The following is a 20,290-nucleotide window of genomic DNA, read 5'->3' on the forward strand; positions in this document are numbered from 1 at the left end:
AGAAGTTATGTGACATATCCCAAATCACACAGCCAGAGAATGCTGGGGCCAGATTTCAAACCCAGGTTTATATCTTCAGCCATATGCTTAGCTGCCACATTATTTAGAATTTATATGACTATGTATTATATATTGTACTGAAAGTGTTAGACAGATCCAAGCCACATGTAGGTAAAAGCCCAAAGCTCCAAGGAGGCTGCTGTTTCTTTATGCCATGGCTAAGGTATGAAATATGATGACAAAGGCATTGAGAGTGGAGCCTAAGCTATAAACAATACTATTGGCAAGGTTAGAGCTGGCATTTAGAAATATGCTCCTAAGTCATTATGGATACAGACCAAGCTGCATATATGTTTACACCCCTCTTCCCACCTTTTGTTTAAAAAGCAGCTCAAAGCTGAAGATTTATTTTGCATAGAATGGGCAGGTAGAAATAGTTAAGAGGCATTTCCTGCTTGGTCTTCCTTGCTGGTTTTTTCTGAGATTCAGTTCTTGTTTTCTAATTGATCAAGTTGACAAAAACAAAAACACAAAACCAACCCCCAAAAACCAAAACCACAAAAAGACACACATACACACCAGTGTTACAAAACCTTGTATTAATCATTTCCCTTCACTTTCAATATAACGTTGATATGAAATATAGCCATGATTCTTAGTTACGTGGGAGGAAATGAGTAATAAATACATTGTAGCAAGTTTAAACCACAAGGGTGTTTCACTGGTAACAACATTTGAAAACTGTACACTTGCAAAGAACAGCATCTTCAAACATTAGTATATCTGTATATCAGTAAAGCTTTTACATGTAACAAACATGCGATTTCCATATATGACAAATTTAAAAAATATGCATTGCTTGGCAACATGAACTAGGCAAAAATATTTCTTTCTTCACTAACTTTATACAGGAAAACAGGACGGAAGGCATGCATGTACAATAGGGATGCCTGCACAGGGCATGCAACAAAACGTTTTAAAAGTCAGCTTACATTAGGCATAAATACATGAGGGTCATATATTAATAAGGGAGGAAGTCTTCTGTTTGACATTATTAACATTCCTGTTTTCTTCCTATTCCTCCCAGAGGAATACACATTCACCTTTAAGTCAAGATAAAGGAATTACAAAAAAATAAAACTCGCTTAGCAAACATCTCTGATGACTTGTAAAAAAAAAAAAAAGTCAACATTAGTGTTATCACATCCCCCTGTGCAAAGTCCCCTTCTGTGGGTCCTCCTCGTGAGAGGCACCGCCGGAGCGCCCCCGAAAGGCTGCTTCCCTGTGCCCCCCAAGCCAGAGCTGCCTGCTGTAGACGTCTCTGGAGGCCACCAAGCCTGGGGGCTACTCTTCCCCCCCTCCCTGCCCTCTGGTCTCAGCCGCCGTGCCTTCAGCCCCACTCAGGCGTGGGGGACCCCAGCTCTAGCTGGGGAAGGCACAGGTGTAAACCTTGCACCGGCCAGAGCTACAGGAGGCGCCAAAGGACAGAGGACTCCGAGGGGGCTCCCATTTCTGAAAAAGGCAGCCACCGACACCTCAAAAGGAAACCTTGTTTCCCTCAGTGTCTCTTCAAAGGAATGGGCGTGGGGGACCAGCTATGGCTCCCATCCTGGGTACCCAACAGGGACCGTCTATACACAGGATTTGCGAGCTGGGTGCAAACAGCCGCCCTGGGCAGGCAGGTCCAGCAGTGTCTATTTCGCTTGCTGGCCTTCATTTAAAAAGTGAAATTCAAAAAGCATGTGGTGGGGAAAAACAACCTATCAGCAGCAATGTTTCATTTCTTGTACACAGTTCTTGTGTTTCTTCCTACTGTTGCTGGTAAGAAACCGTTATGAATAAAAAGCACCAATAAAACGTCATACATGATTAACAATATTGTAGAAGCCCACTGTCCTTGGGACAGCGTGGAGATGCAGAGTACATACTGCTTTAAATCAGACCAGAGGGGGGGCGGAAAACATGTAGTGAAATAGTTTTTACTCTGAGAATTTTTCAGTCATTTACTATTTACCTAATATAAAACAGTTGCATTTGGAGTCAATGGGTAAATACAAAAAAAGGCACTGCCGCTTTATTACTAAATATCTGACTTCACAGCCTTACACATGCAACTGTTTGATTCTTTATAAATAGACGTCTTTTGCTTTAGGATTTTAAAATTGAACTGTATACCTGCAGTCAACACAGGACACAAAACAGGGTGGGGCTAGGCTCCTAATTTATAAGGACACTCAACTTAAAAAAAAACTTAAAACGCTAATAGCAAAACACAACTAAGTAGATAAATCTATACACTGTCGATGAAAAATAAGCTTTTCTTTTAAAAAAAGAATTATGTTGTTATTAATAACAGACTTTATCATGGTTACCAGCCATAGCAAGTTAATAAGTAACATATCCAAAATAATATCTCTAATAATCAGATAACCAGTTTCTATATTCAGTGAAGGAATAAATAGAAATTCAGATTTGCAAATACTTTAAGGTCTTCTTCCTTTTAAAGGATTCATGCTAACGTGATTGTGTTCACAATCTGTTTTCTGAGCAACGTGAGTCTTTACGGATATATGTTTGAGGTGCAGCAGATCTGAATGCTTTCTCATTTCTCAATGAGCTGTGCAATACCATTGCTTCTTTCTCTGCTTTATTCACTTTCTCAGCATTCAAACAACACCTTCCCAAACCTTCTGCTCTTACCTTTGGCCTTCAACATTTTGGACCTATTCTTTCTGCCTTACATGTGATCGTCCAGCCCAACACATTCTAAGCTTGTTTAGAAAAGGGAGGGGTAGGAAGGATAAATGTTAATGGCACTTGGTTTAAAAAAAAAATCATCTAAAAAATGCTTTCTTTTTTCTGCACACGGATTTGCATCTCTAGAACTTATAGTCACCCTTGGAGAGATCTGTCCCTTATTTTATGCCATGCATTAAATTGTGGGCTCAGATAATCCTTCTTCGCTGGCTAAAGGCGCCATGGTTAAGGTGCTCTTACCTTTTCAAAGTGCAAAAGCATTTCCAAAGCTTGTCACGATGCCCAAGGCTGGCTTGGATGTACAGTTTTAATCTTGACAAAAGAAAGCTGTTTAGATTTCATTAAGGCCTCTTAAATCTATACTTCATTAATTTTTTTAAATAACCACAAATGAGTTCAGTGATTTTCATGGTCTCATCTCTTCAATTTTGACTCCGACTCCACTCACATAGTGGCGTCAGACTCACCCATTTAGTAAGCAGGCCTCACACCCTCGCCTTGCTCTCCCCTCTGGCTGAGCATTCACACCATCATTTACACAACCCAATTTTCCAGCGCAGAGCACAGCTCCTGTTTGATTTCCTCTAATGCCCTCCACTGCATCAAATTCCAAAACACAGTCTTTCTTGCCCTTAAGAAACAGAGCTATTACTTTATGGTACCATAGCTTAATTTCTCACCACGTAATGACTTTTCTTCCCTCTCCGCGGTGTGGATGGATGGATGAGGCAACAACACCGTGAATTCCCGACTCAGACTGTGCGCACGGAGCTGTCGTTGCCGTCACGAAGTGGGCCTTTTCCATCCCCTCTTCTCTCTGTCCACCGGGGCTGGACGGCGCGGGCCCAGCGTCTCCCTGCACACGCTCTCTTGACACTTGCTGCTGACTCTTCACACACTTCGCTGGGTCTTTCATCCCTCCTCTTCCTCAGCAGTATCCGAGGGAAGGGGCCACGGCCCCCCGGCTCAGGCTCCCGCCAGCAACCCGGTGGTAAGCAGCGTTTTGGGTTTCGGATCTGGAGAGCCAACTTTTAACACGGGAGCTGGGTCTGTTCTGGACTTTTCCTCTGCAGTGAAACTTGTACCCCACTACGTGTGTGTAGCAAGACCGGGAGTGACAGGACGCAACCCCCAGGGTAGAGAGGGAAGGAGAATGAAGCCGCCGCCTGCGAAGCAAGTCCAGCTCACGAAGGGCCGCTCGGGTCGTTTAGACCCTCTGAGTGACTGTGGGCAAACCTGTCGCTGATCACACTGTGCCAGCATCTTTGTACCTTTGCGGCGCTCTGCCCATTCCACCCCCGTCCTCCCGGCCTCCAGGTGAAGGGGGGGGGGGACACAAAGCAGGCCTCGGTGACTGCATCCAGCTTCCCGAGAAGCAGAGCTCGGCAGCCCTTTTAAAAGATGGCCCTGCTGTTGTTATAAAAATAGAGGGGAAACAATGAGTCCACGTCAACAACACATTCTTTACAAAAACAACAGCATGAAGAGAAGTTCTACCCAGACTCTTGACGTTATGTACCCTTTAAAATTGTTATGTAAACAATACACAAACCAAAGGTGTATCTGAAATTCTGAGGGAGGGGATTTTTTCCTTCTTGCCCCGGGTGCCGCGTGGCTCTCTCTCCAGGGGCTGTTTCAATCGGGGCCCTCGGGGAAATCCGATGGGGGGACACATAAACAGGGGCCCCTCATCTGGCTTTTGGTCACATGTATCCGCGCTACCTCCCCTCTGGGGTCTGACGCGGGAACCAGGCTTTCTGAGGAGGCCCCCAGGCCCGCAGCCGCCGTTGGCCTCCTGGGTCTCCGGATCTCTTTCAAGGCGGTACTTTTTGCCCCCTTTCCCATCCAGGAAGCCACCTGCCTCCCCCACCTCGCTCTCCCTGTCCCACGTTTCCCTAGAGACTCTTCCCCTACCCCACACACCAAACCATTGCATGTCAGAAATAAAAAGGTCAAAATAACCGATCCCAGGTCTACTGTTATGTTTACAAGGACGACCTACGCTCTCACAAAATCAAAATGGGAGAGGGACCAGGAAAAGAAAAAGGCTGCAAAGTATCTTGGAGGATTCTGTGCAACCCTGAAGATGGCTGACACTGGACCCGCAGCAGTCGATTTCACGGCCAGCGCTGTCGTTCTCAGCTTCAGCTTCTAGATGGTGGAGGTCCGGTCAACCCCGTCTGGGAGAGAAAGAAGCACATGATGGGCACAGGGGAGCAAATCCGTCCCATCATGCCCACCGACACCACCGCCGTGCACGGTGGGGCCCCTCGCTGAGGACAGGGAAGGGCTACATTCATTCATTCGCACGTTCTCGCTGACACAGTCACCCACTCAACGTCTGTGGAACGGCTGCTCTTGCCCCAGGCCACATTGAGCATGGGACCAAGCGAGAAGACCGAATCCTGGCTCTCCAGGTGCTCACAGTCCAGGCAGGACAGACGTGTGGACGATGATGCCGGGGGTGGGGGGCACTGCCCTAAGGGAGTATGAACCAGGCACAGCAGGAACATGGAGGCAGGAATGGCTGGTCTGCCTTGGAAGTCAAGGTCAGTTTTCCAGAGATACAAAAGGACATTTTTTAGGTGATGCTGGTAGGAGAAAGAGTATTGCTAGGCAAAGAGGAGGCAGGAGCAGATGAGGGGAGGGTTTGCGGCTCGTGCAGAGTTGGGGAGCTAGGCCATCGTGTGGTGGGTGTGGGGGCAGGTGGACAGTGAGAAGGACGGGGAGATGGAGGAGTGGCAGGAGATGCAGCCAAAAAGCTGGGCAGGGGCTGCGACCGACAGGCAGCGGGGCCTTTTCTTGGGAAGCACCTCCCTGTCACCCTGAGTGAAGGGTGGGGACCAGGTGGCCGCGACCCTGGCCCTGGCCACAGCTTATCAGGGGGTTCTGGCTCCATTCCTGAGGCTGAGGCACCTCTTTCACTCTGGCTCCCCTCCCCTTCATCCCTAGCGCTCCCCTAAAATGACTTAGTTCCTTGGCATTCTGTCCTCAGCAAGGCTGTCCTCCCTGGCACCTGGCAGGGGTCGGCCAGCAGAGAGGCTGCCACCCGGGTGAGGGGCACCACAACGTGCTCAACTCGGCCACCCTCAACTCCATTTGCGTCCTCTGCTTAGGAAACAGCTTACGAGGCTTCCCACCAGAGGGGATTACTGAGAAAAACCAGAGCAATAAAAAGGCTTACAAGATTAACAAGATGAAAACATTTGCCAAAAAAACACACAAAACCATCAGTTCAGAGAGATTTTCTGTAAAAATAGATGAATAGGCCAAAAAATGAAAGTCGCTTCTTGATAAAGAGCATTCGGCATTCTTGCGACTAAGAATGATGTGAGTATTGAAACTTTGATAAGCGCTTCCCATCGTCAGTGATCCGAGCCACGACAAGCGCTGGGGCACACGGTCAGTTCGTGCCGACTCTGATGGGCGATGCCCACTCGGGGTGCCAAATGCTGGGCGAGGAGAGCTCTCGGGCTGCCCGCAGGAGGCTGCGCTTGGCCGGCAGCGTCAGGGTCGGGTGGTGCCAGCCCTCCAAGTGTCATTCCCAGCGTCAGAGCTCAGCAGGTGCCAGCTCTGGGGACTCACTCACCAGCTGCTCTGCTAATTCTGGCCCCATGAAGGTCCCATTACTTCGTTTGTATTTTTAACTTTTTTTTTTTTTTGGAGATATGATCCACATACCATAAAATCCACCCCTTTAAAGGGTATAATTCAGTGTTTTTTTACGTATATCCAGAGTTGTGCAACCATCACCATTATCTCATTGCAGAACATTTTCATCATACCCAAATGAAACCTGGACCCATCAGCAATCACGCCATATCGCCTCTCCTGACCCTGACCCTTGGCAACCAACCGCTAACATATTTTCTGTATTTATGGATTTCCCTATTCCAGACACTTCATATAAATGGAATCATACAATATATGGCCTTTGTGTCTGGCTTCTTTCACTTAGCATAATGTTTTCAGGGTTCATCTTTGTTCCTTTTTACGGCTGTGTAATACTCCACAGTATGGCTATACCATATTTTGTTTATCCATTCGCCAGTTTATGGACGTCTGTGTTCTTGTTACTCAGGCGGCTATCAGTGCTGCTGACAGTGTCCTGGGTAGGCAGGAGCTGGTGGCTTCGGCCACCAGAGGTGTCAGGGAAGGAACAATGGCACTGCCAGGCTTCCAGGATTTCAGTGCCCGAGGGAGAGAGCAGTGCTTGCTAACGGTGCCCCCGGGAGTCACGGAAGGAGCCAAGTCTTCTGACCATCTGTCTAGTCAGTCCTTTGGCCACCTCCTGGTACTGAGGGTGAGGCTGGGGAGGCCAGGGGGTGAGTCCCAGCTCCCTATTCCATGCAGCGTATGGCAGTTACCTGCTTCATGCTTAGTTTCAGGATAAGACTGTTGGATAAGACCACCAGTTTGGAGGGGTCCGGCTTTCTGGAGCGGTGGCTAATGGCAGGTTTTCTTCAGTCACCGCAAGGTTGTCAGTGCAAATTTTGGCTCTAGGGGTGCTGATGGCCCGCTTCCAGGGCGAGGGGGTGCGTCCTGGCCCGGTGAGGGGTGTGGCAGGAGCACAGGAGGCTGCTTGGCATCTCTGGGACTCACAGCCTCCAGGAGGGTGGCAGGAAGGAAGGCTGTCTCCTCCCCTCTGCCCGCCGAACATCCCAGGAGTGGTGGCAGCAGAATCTGGGCCGGGAGAGAGCTGCGTCCAGGAACTAAGGATGCTCAGGGCTGCGGTGGCCAGGCAGAGTGTCAGGCCTGACTGGACGGTGGGGAGACACGGCTCCTTCCACGTGCTCTTCCCGGGGCCGGCCCGGGCCAGCAGGCAGCAGGCCGTGGTGGGCGTGCCCGCCCAGACACACCTGTCCCCGTCACGCCGCGAGGATGCCTCGACTCCTCGGGGCCCGGGGGGCAAGGAAGCTGCTTGAAACAGGGAGATGTAAAAACAAGCAGCGTGCTTTGTTTCAAAAATTATTTCTGGAGGAAGCTGGGGTAGGCTTGGGCCGCACTGGGGAATCTAGTGCTGAGAGGAGGGTACCCAGTGCTGCGGGGGACATTCCCACCGAGCGCTGCATCGAGGGCTCCTGTCCCCTCCAGCTCCTGGCATTTGGTGGGAATGACAGCTGGGGCATGACTCCAACGTATACAGGGCGGGGGGGGGGAGCTTCTGGGGACAGGAGGGCCATGCTGGTCTCAGGTCCCCAACGCACCTCCCCTAAAGGCATGGTGCGGCTCCATGCACGGGCCAAGAGCACCCCACGCCCACCCCCGCTCCCTGTCCCCTGCCTCCGCTCCCATTCTCCAGAGCTACCGCCATAGCGGGGCAGGCAGGTGGCCGGTGGCCCTCCCAGGTGCGGCGCTCACGAGGGCATGCAGGAGGGACACACTCACCTCCCAGGGCGTGCTCGGTCATACTGAGGCACAAGGACTCCAGCCTGTTGTTGATGTCAGGTTCAGTCACGGGAAGCTGGAATTCTGCGGGGGACAAAGGGTTGTGTTGCTGGCAGGGCCTCTAAGGACCAGGAGAAAGCAGGCATGGTGCCACCTGGCTCCTCACACAGATGAGGGTCTGGTGTGCCTCTGGGGGGCTTGGCAGGTCTCGGAGTCAGCACCGAGAAGAAGTTACCCTCCCTCTGGTCCAGCCAGCCTCCGAGGTCTGTTGGACACAGCTCACCGTGAGCATGGCAGCTGAAGAAAACTGGTGACTTAAAACAGCTGGTCACAGTCACAGCCTGTCCCTTCTCTGTTCAGAACGCTCCAGTGGCTTCTCATCAGAGCAAAAGCAAACACCTGCCATGGCCTGCAAGGACCCGTGCAACCTGGCCCCGTGTCACCTCTTTGTCATCTTACAGCTACCCCTGCCCCTCACTCCCCTCAGGTCCTCTTTGGCCCCAGGGCCTTTGCACTGCTGTCCTCTGCCTGGAACGCTGGTCCTCGGACCTTCCCACAGCTTGTTCTCCCCCTGCCTTTGGGTTCTGGCTCTACTGTCCCCTCAGAAAGGATGTTTTCATCATTGTATGTGAACAGCACCTCCCCCCCTGCCCCCCCCCCCCCGCTCTGTCCTTTCCCCCGTTTTATTTTTCTTCACAGCCTCTGCCAACCCCTGTCCCCCATTCACTTGCTGCCGCCCCCCAGTTGACCGTGCGCTCCGTTGCAGAAGGACGGCTCCCGGTGCCAGCACCAGGCCTGGCGCGCTTCTGCTTCACCCCGAGGCGCAGCGGGAGGGAAACCGTGGCACGGCGAGCGCCCCTCCCGAGTCCACGGCTGTGCCGGGCATTCCTGAAGGACCCGGCTTCCTGAGCTGCGCAACAAGCCCCATTCCCAAGGGAGGCTCAGGCGGCTAAGTGCCTCGTGGAGGTTAGCCAGCTCTCCTGGAGCTCAGCCAGGACCCCCGGGCCGGCCTGCAGGGCCTCTGTCCTGCAAGCCTGCGCGGCACTGGAGCGGAGGCAGGTCACCGAGACTGTGCGGACTGACGTTAACACGCTCGGCCCCCGAGCACCTTAGAGTGACGCGCGGACGTCCGCTCTGCGGGGCCGGTGGTCAACAAGGGGTTCAACTGCCATGACAACGCCGGGCCCTTGATAGTCACGGTGTCCCTGCGCCACCTGCGTCCTGCCTGTCTCCCCAGGCTCCAGCCTCACCGCTGCGTGGGAGGCAGCCCTTGGGAGCCGCTTCCTGCCCTGCGAAGTACCCACGGCCAGCATCTCCCTTGTCCTGCAGGGCCTCGAGTGGCCTGGACTTGGCTGGGAACACCTTGTAGACAGCAACTGTGCTTTTCTAGTTCTCTAAATCTCTCATAAGACCCTGTCACGGCCTTCAACGCACCTGCAAACCTGTTATGAATGATGAAGAAGATGGAGGAAGAAGTAGAGGGGAGGGGAGCCTGTGACAGCTGTGGATTGTGAAATCCTGTGTGCACGTGTCTAGGGAAAAAACCCCCAGAGGGGCGTCGGCAGTGAGAGATATTCCAGATGACAGGGAAGTTCCAACATTGCCCCTCCCTGCATACGTGACCCTGGGAAGCCATTCGCTTCTTCAGGCCCCAGCTCTTCTACATGTAACTCCAGGCCATTTTCCTGTTCCTTCACTTCTCTGCCAGGGGGCATATGGGGTGGGGGGGGGAGGGGGGGGGGGGAGGGAATCTCCTCTTAATAAAAATGAGGTTGGTGGTTTGGAGGGATAGGAAGTTGAAACCAAAGGCTAAACCAAAGTATTTGTTTTCTTTGATTGGCTATATGTTTACATCTTCTTGGCAGTTGTGTTTCCCATTACCAGCTAATTCAGAGGCAGCTGTTATTTAAAATTCTCAAAGAAAAGATTAGCGAAATGGATCAACATTAAAAACACTGGGGGTGGGGGGAGCACATGTGGCTCAAGCAGTTGGGAGCCTGCCTACCACATGGGAGGTCCCAAGTTCAGTTCCCAGCACCTCCTAAAGAAGATGAGCAAGACAGCAAGCTGATGCAATGGGCTGGCATGGCGAACTGACACAACAAGATGATACAACAAGATGCCACAATGAAGAGACACAACAAGGAAACACAATGAAGGACACAACCAGCAGGGAGGGGAGGTGGCTCAAGGGGCTGGGCCCCTCCCTCCCACATGGGAGGTCCTGAATTCAGTTCCTGGTGCCTCCTAAAAAGAAGATGAGCACACAGCAAGTGCAAATAATGAGGGTGGGTGGAGAAATAAATAAAATAAATCTAAAAAAAAAAAAAGCAGCACTGGGAGACAGATAGTATTCTTTTGACACAAGTTCCAATGCCCATGGGTTCAGAGGACAACTGTGCCAACTCATGAGAGGCTGGGGGCTAGACAAGTTTTGAGGGAAGCCAGGAGTCAGAAAGATGGCAGGACCGATTGTTTTTCCTCTTGTCCTCTCACCCCCATCCCCCAACTAGTTGCTTTCAGAGTAGGGCTTGGTCAATTAGACAATCCCACAGGGAAGAGTATTTTAGTATTTTCCTCCATTCATGTGAAAATCATATGCATGCAAAAATTAGCAGTCTTCAGGGTGTGAAATCTATAAAATAGAAACACACAATTTTATATATAGCTAGTTAGCAAATACGAAAAAAAAAACCCTCGGCAATTATAGCGATCCATATGCTCATTGTAAAATTTAGTTTACTCTCTAGCACTCCCCTTTAAACAAACACTGTGGAGAGATTTGGATAAATAAAGATGCTCGACATTTGGAGAGAAGTGTTTCAGCTGCAGGATCTCTTGCCAACACACAGCAAAATGCCATTTTCCAAGCCTGGGATTGCGTGTTCCAAAAAGGGGGCTGAGAAATGCAGGGATCTCCACTCCAGAATCTCCAAACCTTACTGGCTGCTCTTTTAGGTTGAAAGTTGGCTGGCTGGCATTTTCTCCCCCAGATCTCCACTCTAATGCATGGGGGGCTGCTGTGAAGATGGTCACACAAACTCCCATCACTCTTCGAGCCACTCTGAAAAATTCCAAGTCTTGCTAGAAGCCCATATGTTCAATCTCCAGTTTCCTAATAGTGTGACTTTTTAATTGTATATTTGATAAAAACAGATCTGTGGCATCTCGCCGCCTGTATGAGGCAGAAGGGAGACAGGTTGGGCAGAGAGTTTCCATTTCAGGCCACGCGCCCCTTGGGAGGCAGAGCTCTCGCCAAAGGCCCAGGGAGCAGCTGGGCGCTCCCTGCCCACTGGCTCCTGGGAGCTGCCGGCAGCCTCCTGCTATGGCCCCTGCTAAACCCAAGGGTTCACCTCATTTATCCTAAATGTTGCTGAGAGTCCTCGTTGAGGCAGAAATGAAAGAATGGTCTCTGAGTCTTCTCTGCTCTTCTTCTTCTGCTCAGATGACATCTCTGAAAACTGGGAATTTTTCTTTCCCTTTCTGTTAGACTAGTCTGGCATTTAATGGCAATCCCTAGTTGTCTGATCCCTGGTAAGGCTGACTTGGCATGTCTGAACCGACTGTGCCCTTTTAAAAGTCCCGCAAGTACAGAGTCGACTGCTCAGGCCCAGGGTCACGAAGGTTCTGGAAGGAAGCTCCTGCCCATCCCTGATGAGCTGTACTTGGGGAGCCCATGTGGCTTTTCTTTGGCAGAAACCTGCCATCTCAACTGAGTTCTCATGCCTATGGCACCTAAAGTGCAATTCTGTAGCCTTCTCCAAGACACCAGGGCTGGGGGTAAGAGGCCAAATTCTTTAGAACTTTAGCATAAGAAACAGACCAGGGCATTCTAGGAAAAAGCTTTAGCATCCCACTTTGCCAATGACAGCAGGGGCCACCAAGTTGAATAACTGCAACGGTTCTGTGTCTGGTTGAGGGAGAAGTGGGGATGGGCGGGAGGGAGAGAGCAGGAGAGACAAGTTGTCTCGGGAAGGGACAGAGGATGGAGAAGTGGGACCTGAGCAGTTGTGATGGGAGGAGAGAGGATGAAGGAAAGGGGAGATTGGCACCACGAAGACGGGGAGGGAGAAAACAAAAGGAAAAGAAGCCATCGTGGGCAGGGAGGTAGAGAGCAGCCACGGGCCAGCTGACACCCGCAGGGATGGTCAGTGTGGGTGGAAAAGGACCTGAGCATGGTTTGCACCCCCGAGTTTGCTACAGGGAACACAACTCTCACTGCCGGCCTCTTAAACACTCCTAAATCCACACAAGGTAAGTGCTGTGCAAATTCTCTGGGATCCACACTTTTACAGAAAAAGTTGGTGGCATTGGATTCACCTCTCAGAGGTGGGGGTGGGGGTAGCCGTGCTCCTGGCTGCGATGGGAATTGATTCATTGACGGCCCTCCCTCGCCACCGCAGGCCAGTCCTGGACAGGTCTGTTGGGAAGACAGTGAGTAAACGCTTAGCGAGTTCTCTAAGCGGACCCCCGACGTGGTCTCTTCCCCGCACCCGTGGCCCTTTCCCCTTCCCTCCGCCTCCTGAAAGCAGTTCTGGGGAAGGAATTTGAAGCTCACTCACACCACAGAGGAAAGGCCCGCTTACAGTCTAGGGTGCTGTGCTCCCAGGGACGCGGCGTTCTGAGGTGGGGGAATTCCTATGCAGAGGCTTGCCGCGGTAAACAGATGCGTCACAACTGAAATGCTGCCGTGTCCCGGGCCGCCTCATCCTCTCCTAGCCGGGCAGTTCAGTCCCAAGGGTGGTTTAGTGTGAGGGGAGGACCAGCTCCCCAGGAGGCAGCTCCGTGGGCCGCCAGCCTCCCCTTCCCGCTGGCTGCCTTGGAAGCCCATCGCTGGCCCCTCTGCCCCCAGCCCCGGGTGGCTCCCAGTGGCCAGAGGCCTCCGTCGCCTCCCAGGGCTCTCCAGGAGCCTCTCTGCCTGGACCTGAGGGCGGCTGAGCCCGACTCGGCAGGAACAGGGCTGCTTCCAAGATAAATGACCACTCTCCAAGCCGCTTCCCAACTAATTTTCCAGTTGGGAAAACACATTCTGCCTCTGCAATGAACATGACAACTTTCACCGGGCACCGCACTTATTCTGAGCTCAAGTCACCACCCTGGTGAGTACAGTAGACCGTGTGCTCCTGGCTCTGAGAGGGCCAGGTTAGAGCTTCTTACTCATCCCAGAGGCCCCAGAGAGGCAAAAGGCACCCGAGGGCTCTCCTGGCTGGTTCTGGGAACATCCTAAAGCCCGTCCCTGGGGAAATAAAGCTGAAAACAACTCATTAAAATAGCTCCAAGGGGTGCAAGGATTTATGTCCATCCAGGAAGAGCAGAGCCTCTTGCGAATCTCAACAAGTTAACTGATCAATGAACGCACAATTTGGAGGTGGTTCTAGACCCTGGTTCTTTCTACATTCTTTGGAGACATTTAATGTCTTCCATCATCTTAACAGAAAAAAATTTTTTTTGAGGTACTGGGGAATTGGGGGCTGGGGAATTGAACTGGGACCTCGTATGTGGGAAGCTGGTGCTCAACCACTGAGCCGCACTGCTCCCCTGAGTTGTTTTCCTCATTTGTTTTGCTTGTTGTTTTTCAGGAGGCACTGGGAACCACATCCAGAACCTCCCGTGTGGGAAAGCAGGTGCTCAACTGCTTGAGCCTCATCTCCTCCCTAGAATTATTTTAAGTTTATAGACTTAAACTTCCTCATCACAACAATATATTATTGTCTTCAAGATTTGCCTGCATGGTTTAAGACAGATACTCCGAAGAAATCTAATGACCAGGAAGAAAATACTACACTCTGTTGTAATGTAGCTGTCTTCTAGATACTTAATTTTGGATTTGTCAAATGTCTCTGCTTCATTTTACATTTATAATTACTTATGCTGGTATAAAAATAAAAGTCATTTTCTGCCTTCCCATACTACAGTACAAGTATGATACCCTGGCCACAAACCTCTAAAATTCTCCAGAGCTAATCATGTTGCGTTTTCTTTTTTTTTTTAACTTATTTTAGCAAATTAATTTATTAGATTAAATGTGCTCACTTAAAACTAGCTTTTTTTGCTGAAAATGTTTTCTAAAATAGATAGGAAAGGACTCTATCTTAACTAAAAGTTCCAAATATGTACCATGTAATAGCAATTATTTATGATATATTTTCAGAAAAATGGCAATATTCAGATTACGTGCAGACAAGAAAATATCATATTTTTAACATTTGATATTTCCATTGATTCTTGATGTACAGCAATTGGAAGCATATTTTACATGTTTAGTTTTCTCTCTCTTTCAGGGGATGTGTGAAATATTTTTTCACCATTAGGAACTGTGATTCTCTGAAGGACCTTTTCAGCTTTGTATGCTGATTTTGGAACAGGTTTGGATTTGGTCTTTGTCTCGATTCAGTTTTCGAGCTAAGTCTTCTCGGACCTCGATGCCAGAATAGCTAGTTTACTCTAAAGACATTTTCCAAAATTTCATCTGGTTTTGAGAAAAAGCAATTCTTAGTCTTTGGCCTCTAAACAAACCCAACTCTCTTCAAAGACAGTCTTTCCGAGGGTGAAAAGTAATTTTCATGTTTCGGAACTCTTTCTTCTTGCCCTCGATGGCCCATGAAACAAAGGAAGGAGATGCCATCGGGAAGGCTGGAGACCTGTGGGCACAGGTTTCCATCACGCCCGAGGAGCCGCAGGGTCTGCCTAGGGCCCGTGGGGCTTCACCGACAGACCACAGTCTCTCTTCTGGCCCAGCCCTAAGAGGCTTTCAGCTGCAAAGGAGCAGAGTGAGGTCTGCTTTCCCTGAGCCAAACGTCTTCCTGAAGGCCGGGGGACATCCTTGCATGGGCTGCACAGCTCGGGCCTCTCCCCACTTCTCTCCTGCTGCCCACGGGTACCAGGACCAGCTGTGCTGCGTTTGAGGGGACATGCCCATCTGTGGAGGAGACATGCCTCCGAGAGGCCCCTTCTCTCTAAGAGAAGCCTTCCTCTGGCCTGGTCAAGGGGCTGCCGCCTTGGAAAGAAGGATACATTCTGACAGTGACTGGTGGTCTTGACAAGCAGCCTGTGATTTGCAAGGGCAGGTGCATGAACTTGGAGCCACGAGCAAAGGGTGAGGAGGCCCCTGAACAGGGGTGGAGACTTTCGGCAGCCGCCTTTCCCTTCAGTGAGGGTCCCGGGCTGTGCCTGGTCCTGCCTCAGCCTTCATGACCGTGTCCCAGGAAGTACCACCTGGCATTGGGCCATGAGTGTTGGGCAGGGACGAGGAGCAGCTCCTGCTGGGTACTCGCCATTTTACTCTCATTGAGGAGGTATGGAGTACTTTGTTCCCATGCTTTGGCCGCTGCGAGAAACCCTGCGGTTCATTAGGGCTTTGCTGGAGGTGGGTTTGTAGTACGTGGGCCAGAGATTAATTAAAAAACAATAAAGCCCCAAGGGTTCTAGAGTTCTAAATCGCGTGTGCCAAGCATATTATTTAGAGATTTGCAGGCGACGACCAGGAAAATGGAAAAGCAACTGTGAGAAGCAGCTGCCGCTTGGACAAGGGGGCAGTCCCCTTCCTTCTAAGCCTTTCTGTGTTATTTGATTCTTCAAACGCAGGGACAAGGGGCATCGTGTGCAGAGGGGGGAGATGCTCTTGGGTTCACAGTTACCCCGAGTGGGAGCAGCCACTCGGCACTGCTGCCGAACCACAGAGGGAACAAAGCGTGGAGTGAGAATCTGTATCCAAAGACCCCAAGCGCCCTCCTCCAGTGCTCAGGCTGGCCCTGCTCTTAAAGACAGAACTGCCCGGGACAGGCCCTCCCAATGAGGAGGCCTGAGGGACTGCAGGGAAACGAAAGGTGGCACTGAGGACCTGGAGCAGAGCCCCGGGAAGGAGAGGCTGGAAGGAGCCCGGAGGGCCCCCAGGGGCTGGGGTCGGGCAGGGAAGGCACAGGAGGTGAAAGGGCTCCTCCTCTCCAGCAGGTCTTTGAATCCTGTCCAGCTTCTTCTTTTATTGGGAATGGATTACACATAATTCCATGTGAGAAGAGAGAATAGGACTAGATGATCTGGGGGAAAGGGTCTCGTCATCACCCACATGTTTTCAAGTATGTCTTCTCAGGAAGAAAAATAGCTACAGGCGTCAAAATGGAGGAAAGCAACTTTGACACTGAAGTAAGCAAATAACGAGTTCCAGAAGACAAAAAGCCTCTTATAAGGCCTTTCCCATGGTAGCTCCTTAGCACCTACTCCTCCGGCACCTTCCTCCTCGCCGGCCTTCCCACCTCCAGCTTGCCTCCCCTTCACTCCTCCTGCCCCTGCTCGGAAGCGTCCAGAGACTCCCCACTAGAGCAGCCTTGAGCTCAAAGTCATCCATGATCAGCCACGATCTTTACGGCCCCCTCGGTCCACCTTCCACTGACCTTTGCAGTCCCGCCCCCTCAGCTCCTTGTGCCTGCAACTCCACCCTCCTGCCTTCCAACTCTTCACCCTTCCGTGCGCTGAAGCTCTGCTTCCTTGCCCACCGCAGGCAGGCTTTCCTTCTCTGAACTCCTATGAGACTTACTGTGTAGTGTTTCTACTGCCCAGGGTGCTTACTTCCCTCCACGTGCATCGCATCTCAGCGTTGCCTGCCTGGGAGGTCAGCCAGGTAGGTGGAGCAATTGCCTGCACAGCTTCGCACTGCTCCTGGAGTCCAGGTCACGGTCTGTACCCAGAAAGGCTCAAATACTTGTCGGCTGATCACAAGCCTGGCTGCTCTTTTTTGGGAGGCATGGTTAAAGGTGCAATTGAAGTATGCCGAGCTGCTTTTTAACCAAGTAAAAGAAAGACTGCTGGTCTAATAGGTATCATGTTTGCAAGGCAATCTCCAACCAGGGAGAAGTTAGGTCTCTTAATGTCAACACAGTCAAGTGTTCTGGCTCACAGACTTTCTCTCTCCATATACCATACTTCCCACCTTTACACAAATCACACACACACATACTCACACACTACTCATAGAACCCCTCTTCCCTCCCACTCCAAAAAAAAAAAAAATCCTCCACAATGTCCCTGGTTTAATCAAACTAGAAATATGACCAGTATCAAAAATATCTCCATCAGATTGCAAGCAACTCTGGGGCTACATATGCTGGCTCACAGCCATCCGCCGCTCTTCCTGCTGGCCAGGCACAGTTTAAATAAGGAAAGTCTCCTACGGGCTCAAAGGAATGCGTGGTGACAGTCGAGGCTAAGCGCTTTCCGGCTGGGCTTACCAGGCCATCCATTTTGGCTTCCTGGTCTCCCCTCATGTCGGGGGAGAAGCAAGGGGGAGAGCAAGCGCTGGGCCTTACCCGGCTGCTGGAGCATCAGCATGTTCTGAGGAGAAGTGTGCACGGGCAGCGAGCGGGTCCTCTGGACGGAGCTGTGGCTCCGGCTTGGCATGCTATTGCTGCCCCCAGGGTTGGCAAACCAGAGGTTCTAGTGAGAAACACAAAAGGGAACCTGTTAATCTGGGCCCATTGGAAGGTCAGAGTCGCCAGTTAAAATTCAGGGAGGGGGCAAATACCAAGGGAGAACTCTCCACTAACTTCTGGGGGAGGGCTTGCAGGTCAGCACTGCCCATCTGTGTCTTTGTAGAAAGGGGGTGTTGATTATGTTCATTTTATTTCCTCCCAGGTCTCTCCCTAAGGCAGGGGTTCTGACCCTTTTTTTGTTCCACTGACCCCTTGGCCAGTCAGGTGAAAACCTTAGGCCCCTTCTCAGAATGTAGCGGCAGATGGTTTTATGACACTCAGCATTGGAGGTCGGAGAAAATGAAGATAATAAGTTGATTTTTTTCAATTTAAGCTCATGGACCTCCTGAAATCTTTCCACAGACCCCTTGGGGGTCCACGGAGCCTTGGCTGAGAGCCCCTGCTCTAAGGCCTCGCTCTAAGCTGACTTTATTCTGGATGCCTCTCTCTACACTGTCTTCAAAACTCTTTATTTTTACCTTTTATTGCTCTTGCTTTGCCTGTCACTTTTTTAGGAACTAGGGGAGAGTTCTATAAATGTTTGCAATGAAGAACACAAACTATTTCAGGACTCTCATTTGATTTTTTTGAGAGTCTTACAATTTACTCCAAAGAAAGGGGGAAACATAGAAACTCTCCGCTCTCAGCTGGCAACCAGCTAGCACAACTCGGCATGGGTGTTTATCATGATGTGGATGTCCTCTTGAAATCATCTGGGGGCTCAGTGGTCACCGGACAGTGGTCACCATGGCACTGTTACTCCCTGGGGAGTAAAACTAGCCTCTCTCGCCTGGAGCTGTTTTCTTGGTTTTAACCAATCCCTCATCCTTTTGTTTCTTATGAGAACCCAGAACCTCAGACCCCTTTGTGCCCCTCCCAATCCCAACCCCAAACTGCAAAGCCTCACAAAGCAGGGAAGGCACTGGCTAGGGGTGGGTGGGCAGGGTTAGAGGGCTGAGGGGCCCACGGGACAGAGAGATCAGTTCCAAATGTAGAGGAGCAACCTCTGAGCAGTGCTGGCTTTGACTGGCTGAGAAAGCGTTCCCTCTCAGGCTGCGGATTCTCCACCACAGCTGGGTGTTTAAGGAGTTATTTGTCACAGATGGGAAGGCCAAAAAAAAGTTCCTGCTCCTTACATGCTTCAGGTGCCTTTGGAACTCAGATTTGGGAAGGTGGAGAGGTTTGCTCCGGCAAGTCAAGGATCAATGCAAACAAGAAATAGGTCTTGCATTTCTTCCTACAGGCCCTGACGTGTCCCTAGAGGCATCTCAAGCAAGTCCCCGTGAGCCACATGCAGTCACAAGGTAGCTTGGCCTTCCAGAGAAACAATGCAGCAACCCTTGTCACCTCTGAGGCACATTCATGGCTTTACCCCCTCTTTGGGGAGGTCCTGAAGCTTCAGGCCCTGAGCTCAGCTGGCCCGCTCTCCTCTCTGCGGCAGAACCAACCTGTCTTCCTTGTTTCATGATGGTGGGGTTGGCTGTGGTGCCGCGCTGGTTGGAGCCAACAAATCCACTGGTGCCCAAGAGTCCAAGCCGGGCCGAAGGGATGTTCCGGGAGGGGATCTGGTACTGGCGAGGGTTCCGTCTGCCCATGCCGCCGCCCACAGAGCCGGACGTGGGGAGGGAATTGGACTGTCCAAACCCACGGCTGGGAGAGTGAACAGAGAAAGAAGCAAGAGACCATCAGTCAGCTTCCACCCTTCCCAACTCCCAGGCTGCCTCCTTGGGGTCTGCTCACATTTTAACGGTTATGAGGCTTATGGGGGGGCTCTGTGCTAGGAAGAGGCCACGATGAAAACACCTGTGAGTGTACGTGATTGCGCAGGCACTGTCCTGAGGCTTTTACATTGATTCCTTTTCTTCTGGTTAATTAAAATTTTTAAAAAATTGTGGTAACATATATACAACTCAAAATCTCCCATTTTACCCACTTTCATGTACACAATTCAGCAATATTAATTACATTCCCATATTGTGCTACCATCACCACTGTCATCATTAAAACTTTTTCATCACTGCAAATGAAAATTCTATACTCACTAAGCAGTAACTCCCCATTCCCACCCCCAGCTCCCTGGGCCCCTGGTACACTGTAATCTACTTCCTGATGCTATGGATTTGCAAATTCTAGGTATTTCATGTAAGTGGAACCATACAACATATGTCTTCTTGTGTCTGACCTATTTCACTCAACATGATGTCTTCAAGGCTCCACCATGTTGTGGCATGTATCAGCACCTCATTCCTTTTCATAGTGGAATGATATTCCATGGTATGTATATACCACATTGTGTTTATCCATTCATCTATTTTTTTCTCTTTATTTTTTTTAAATGTTACATTAAAAAATATGAGGTCCCCATATATCCCCCACCCCTCTCACCCCACTCCTCCCACATCAACAACCTCTTTCATCATCATGGGACATTCATTGCATTTGGTGAATATATTTTGGAGCACTACTGCACCACATATCCAGTCATCTATTGATGGACATTTGGGATGCTTCCACATTTTGGTTATTGTGAATAATGCTACTATGAGCAATGGTGTACAAAAATCTGTTTGAGTCCCACTTTCAATTCTTTCAGGTATATATATAACACACCTAGAAGCGTAATTGCTAGGTCAAATTATTCTATTTTTAATGGTTTGAGGAACACCAAACTGTTTTCCGCA

General features: G+C 50.4%; 1 protein-coding gene across 6 annotated transcripts in view; it reads right to left on the minus strand.

Moving 5' to 3' along the window:
• Nucleotides 1–582: 582 nt before the first annotated feature.
• SAMD4A (sterile alpha motif domain containing 4A) overlaps nt 583–20,290 on the minus strand; it is a 242,859-nt gene continuing 223,151 nt past the window's right edge. For all 6 annotated transcript variants that reach the window (XM_004472777.4, XM_004472776.4, XM_058293407.1 and 3 more), the window contains 4 exons: nt 19,058–19,259; nt 17,448–17,574; nt 8,146–8,229; nt 583–4,937 (listed from right to left, as the gene is read on the minus strand). In XM_004472777.4, coding sequence (XP_004472834.2) covers nt 4,909–4,937; nt 8,146–8,229; nt 17,448–17,574; nt 19,058–19,259 — 442 coding nt within the window. In that variant the 3' untranslated portion in view covers nt 583–4,908. The remainder of the gene's footprint in view (nt 4,938–8,145; nt 8,230–17,447; nt 17,575–19,057; nt 19,260–20,290) is intronic.

The sequence above is a fragment of the Dasypus novemcinctus genome, chromosome 3, assembly GCF_030445035.2.
Source record: "Dasypus novemcinctus isolate mDasNov1 chromosome 3, mDasNov1.1.hap2, whole genome shotgun sequence".
NCBI classification, from domain to species: domain Eukaryota; kingdom Metazoa; phylum Chordata; class Mammalia; order Cingulata; family Dasypodidae; genus Dasypus; species Dasypus novemcinctus.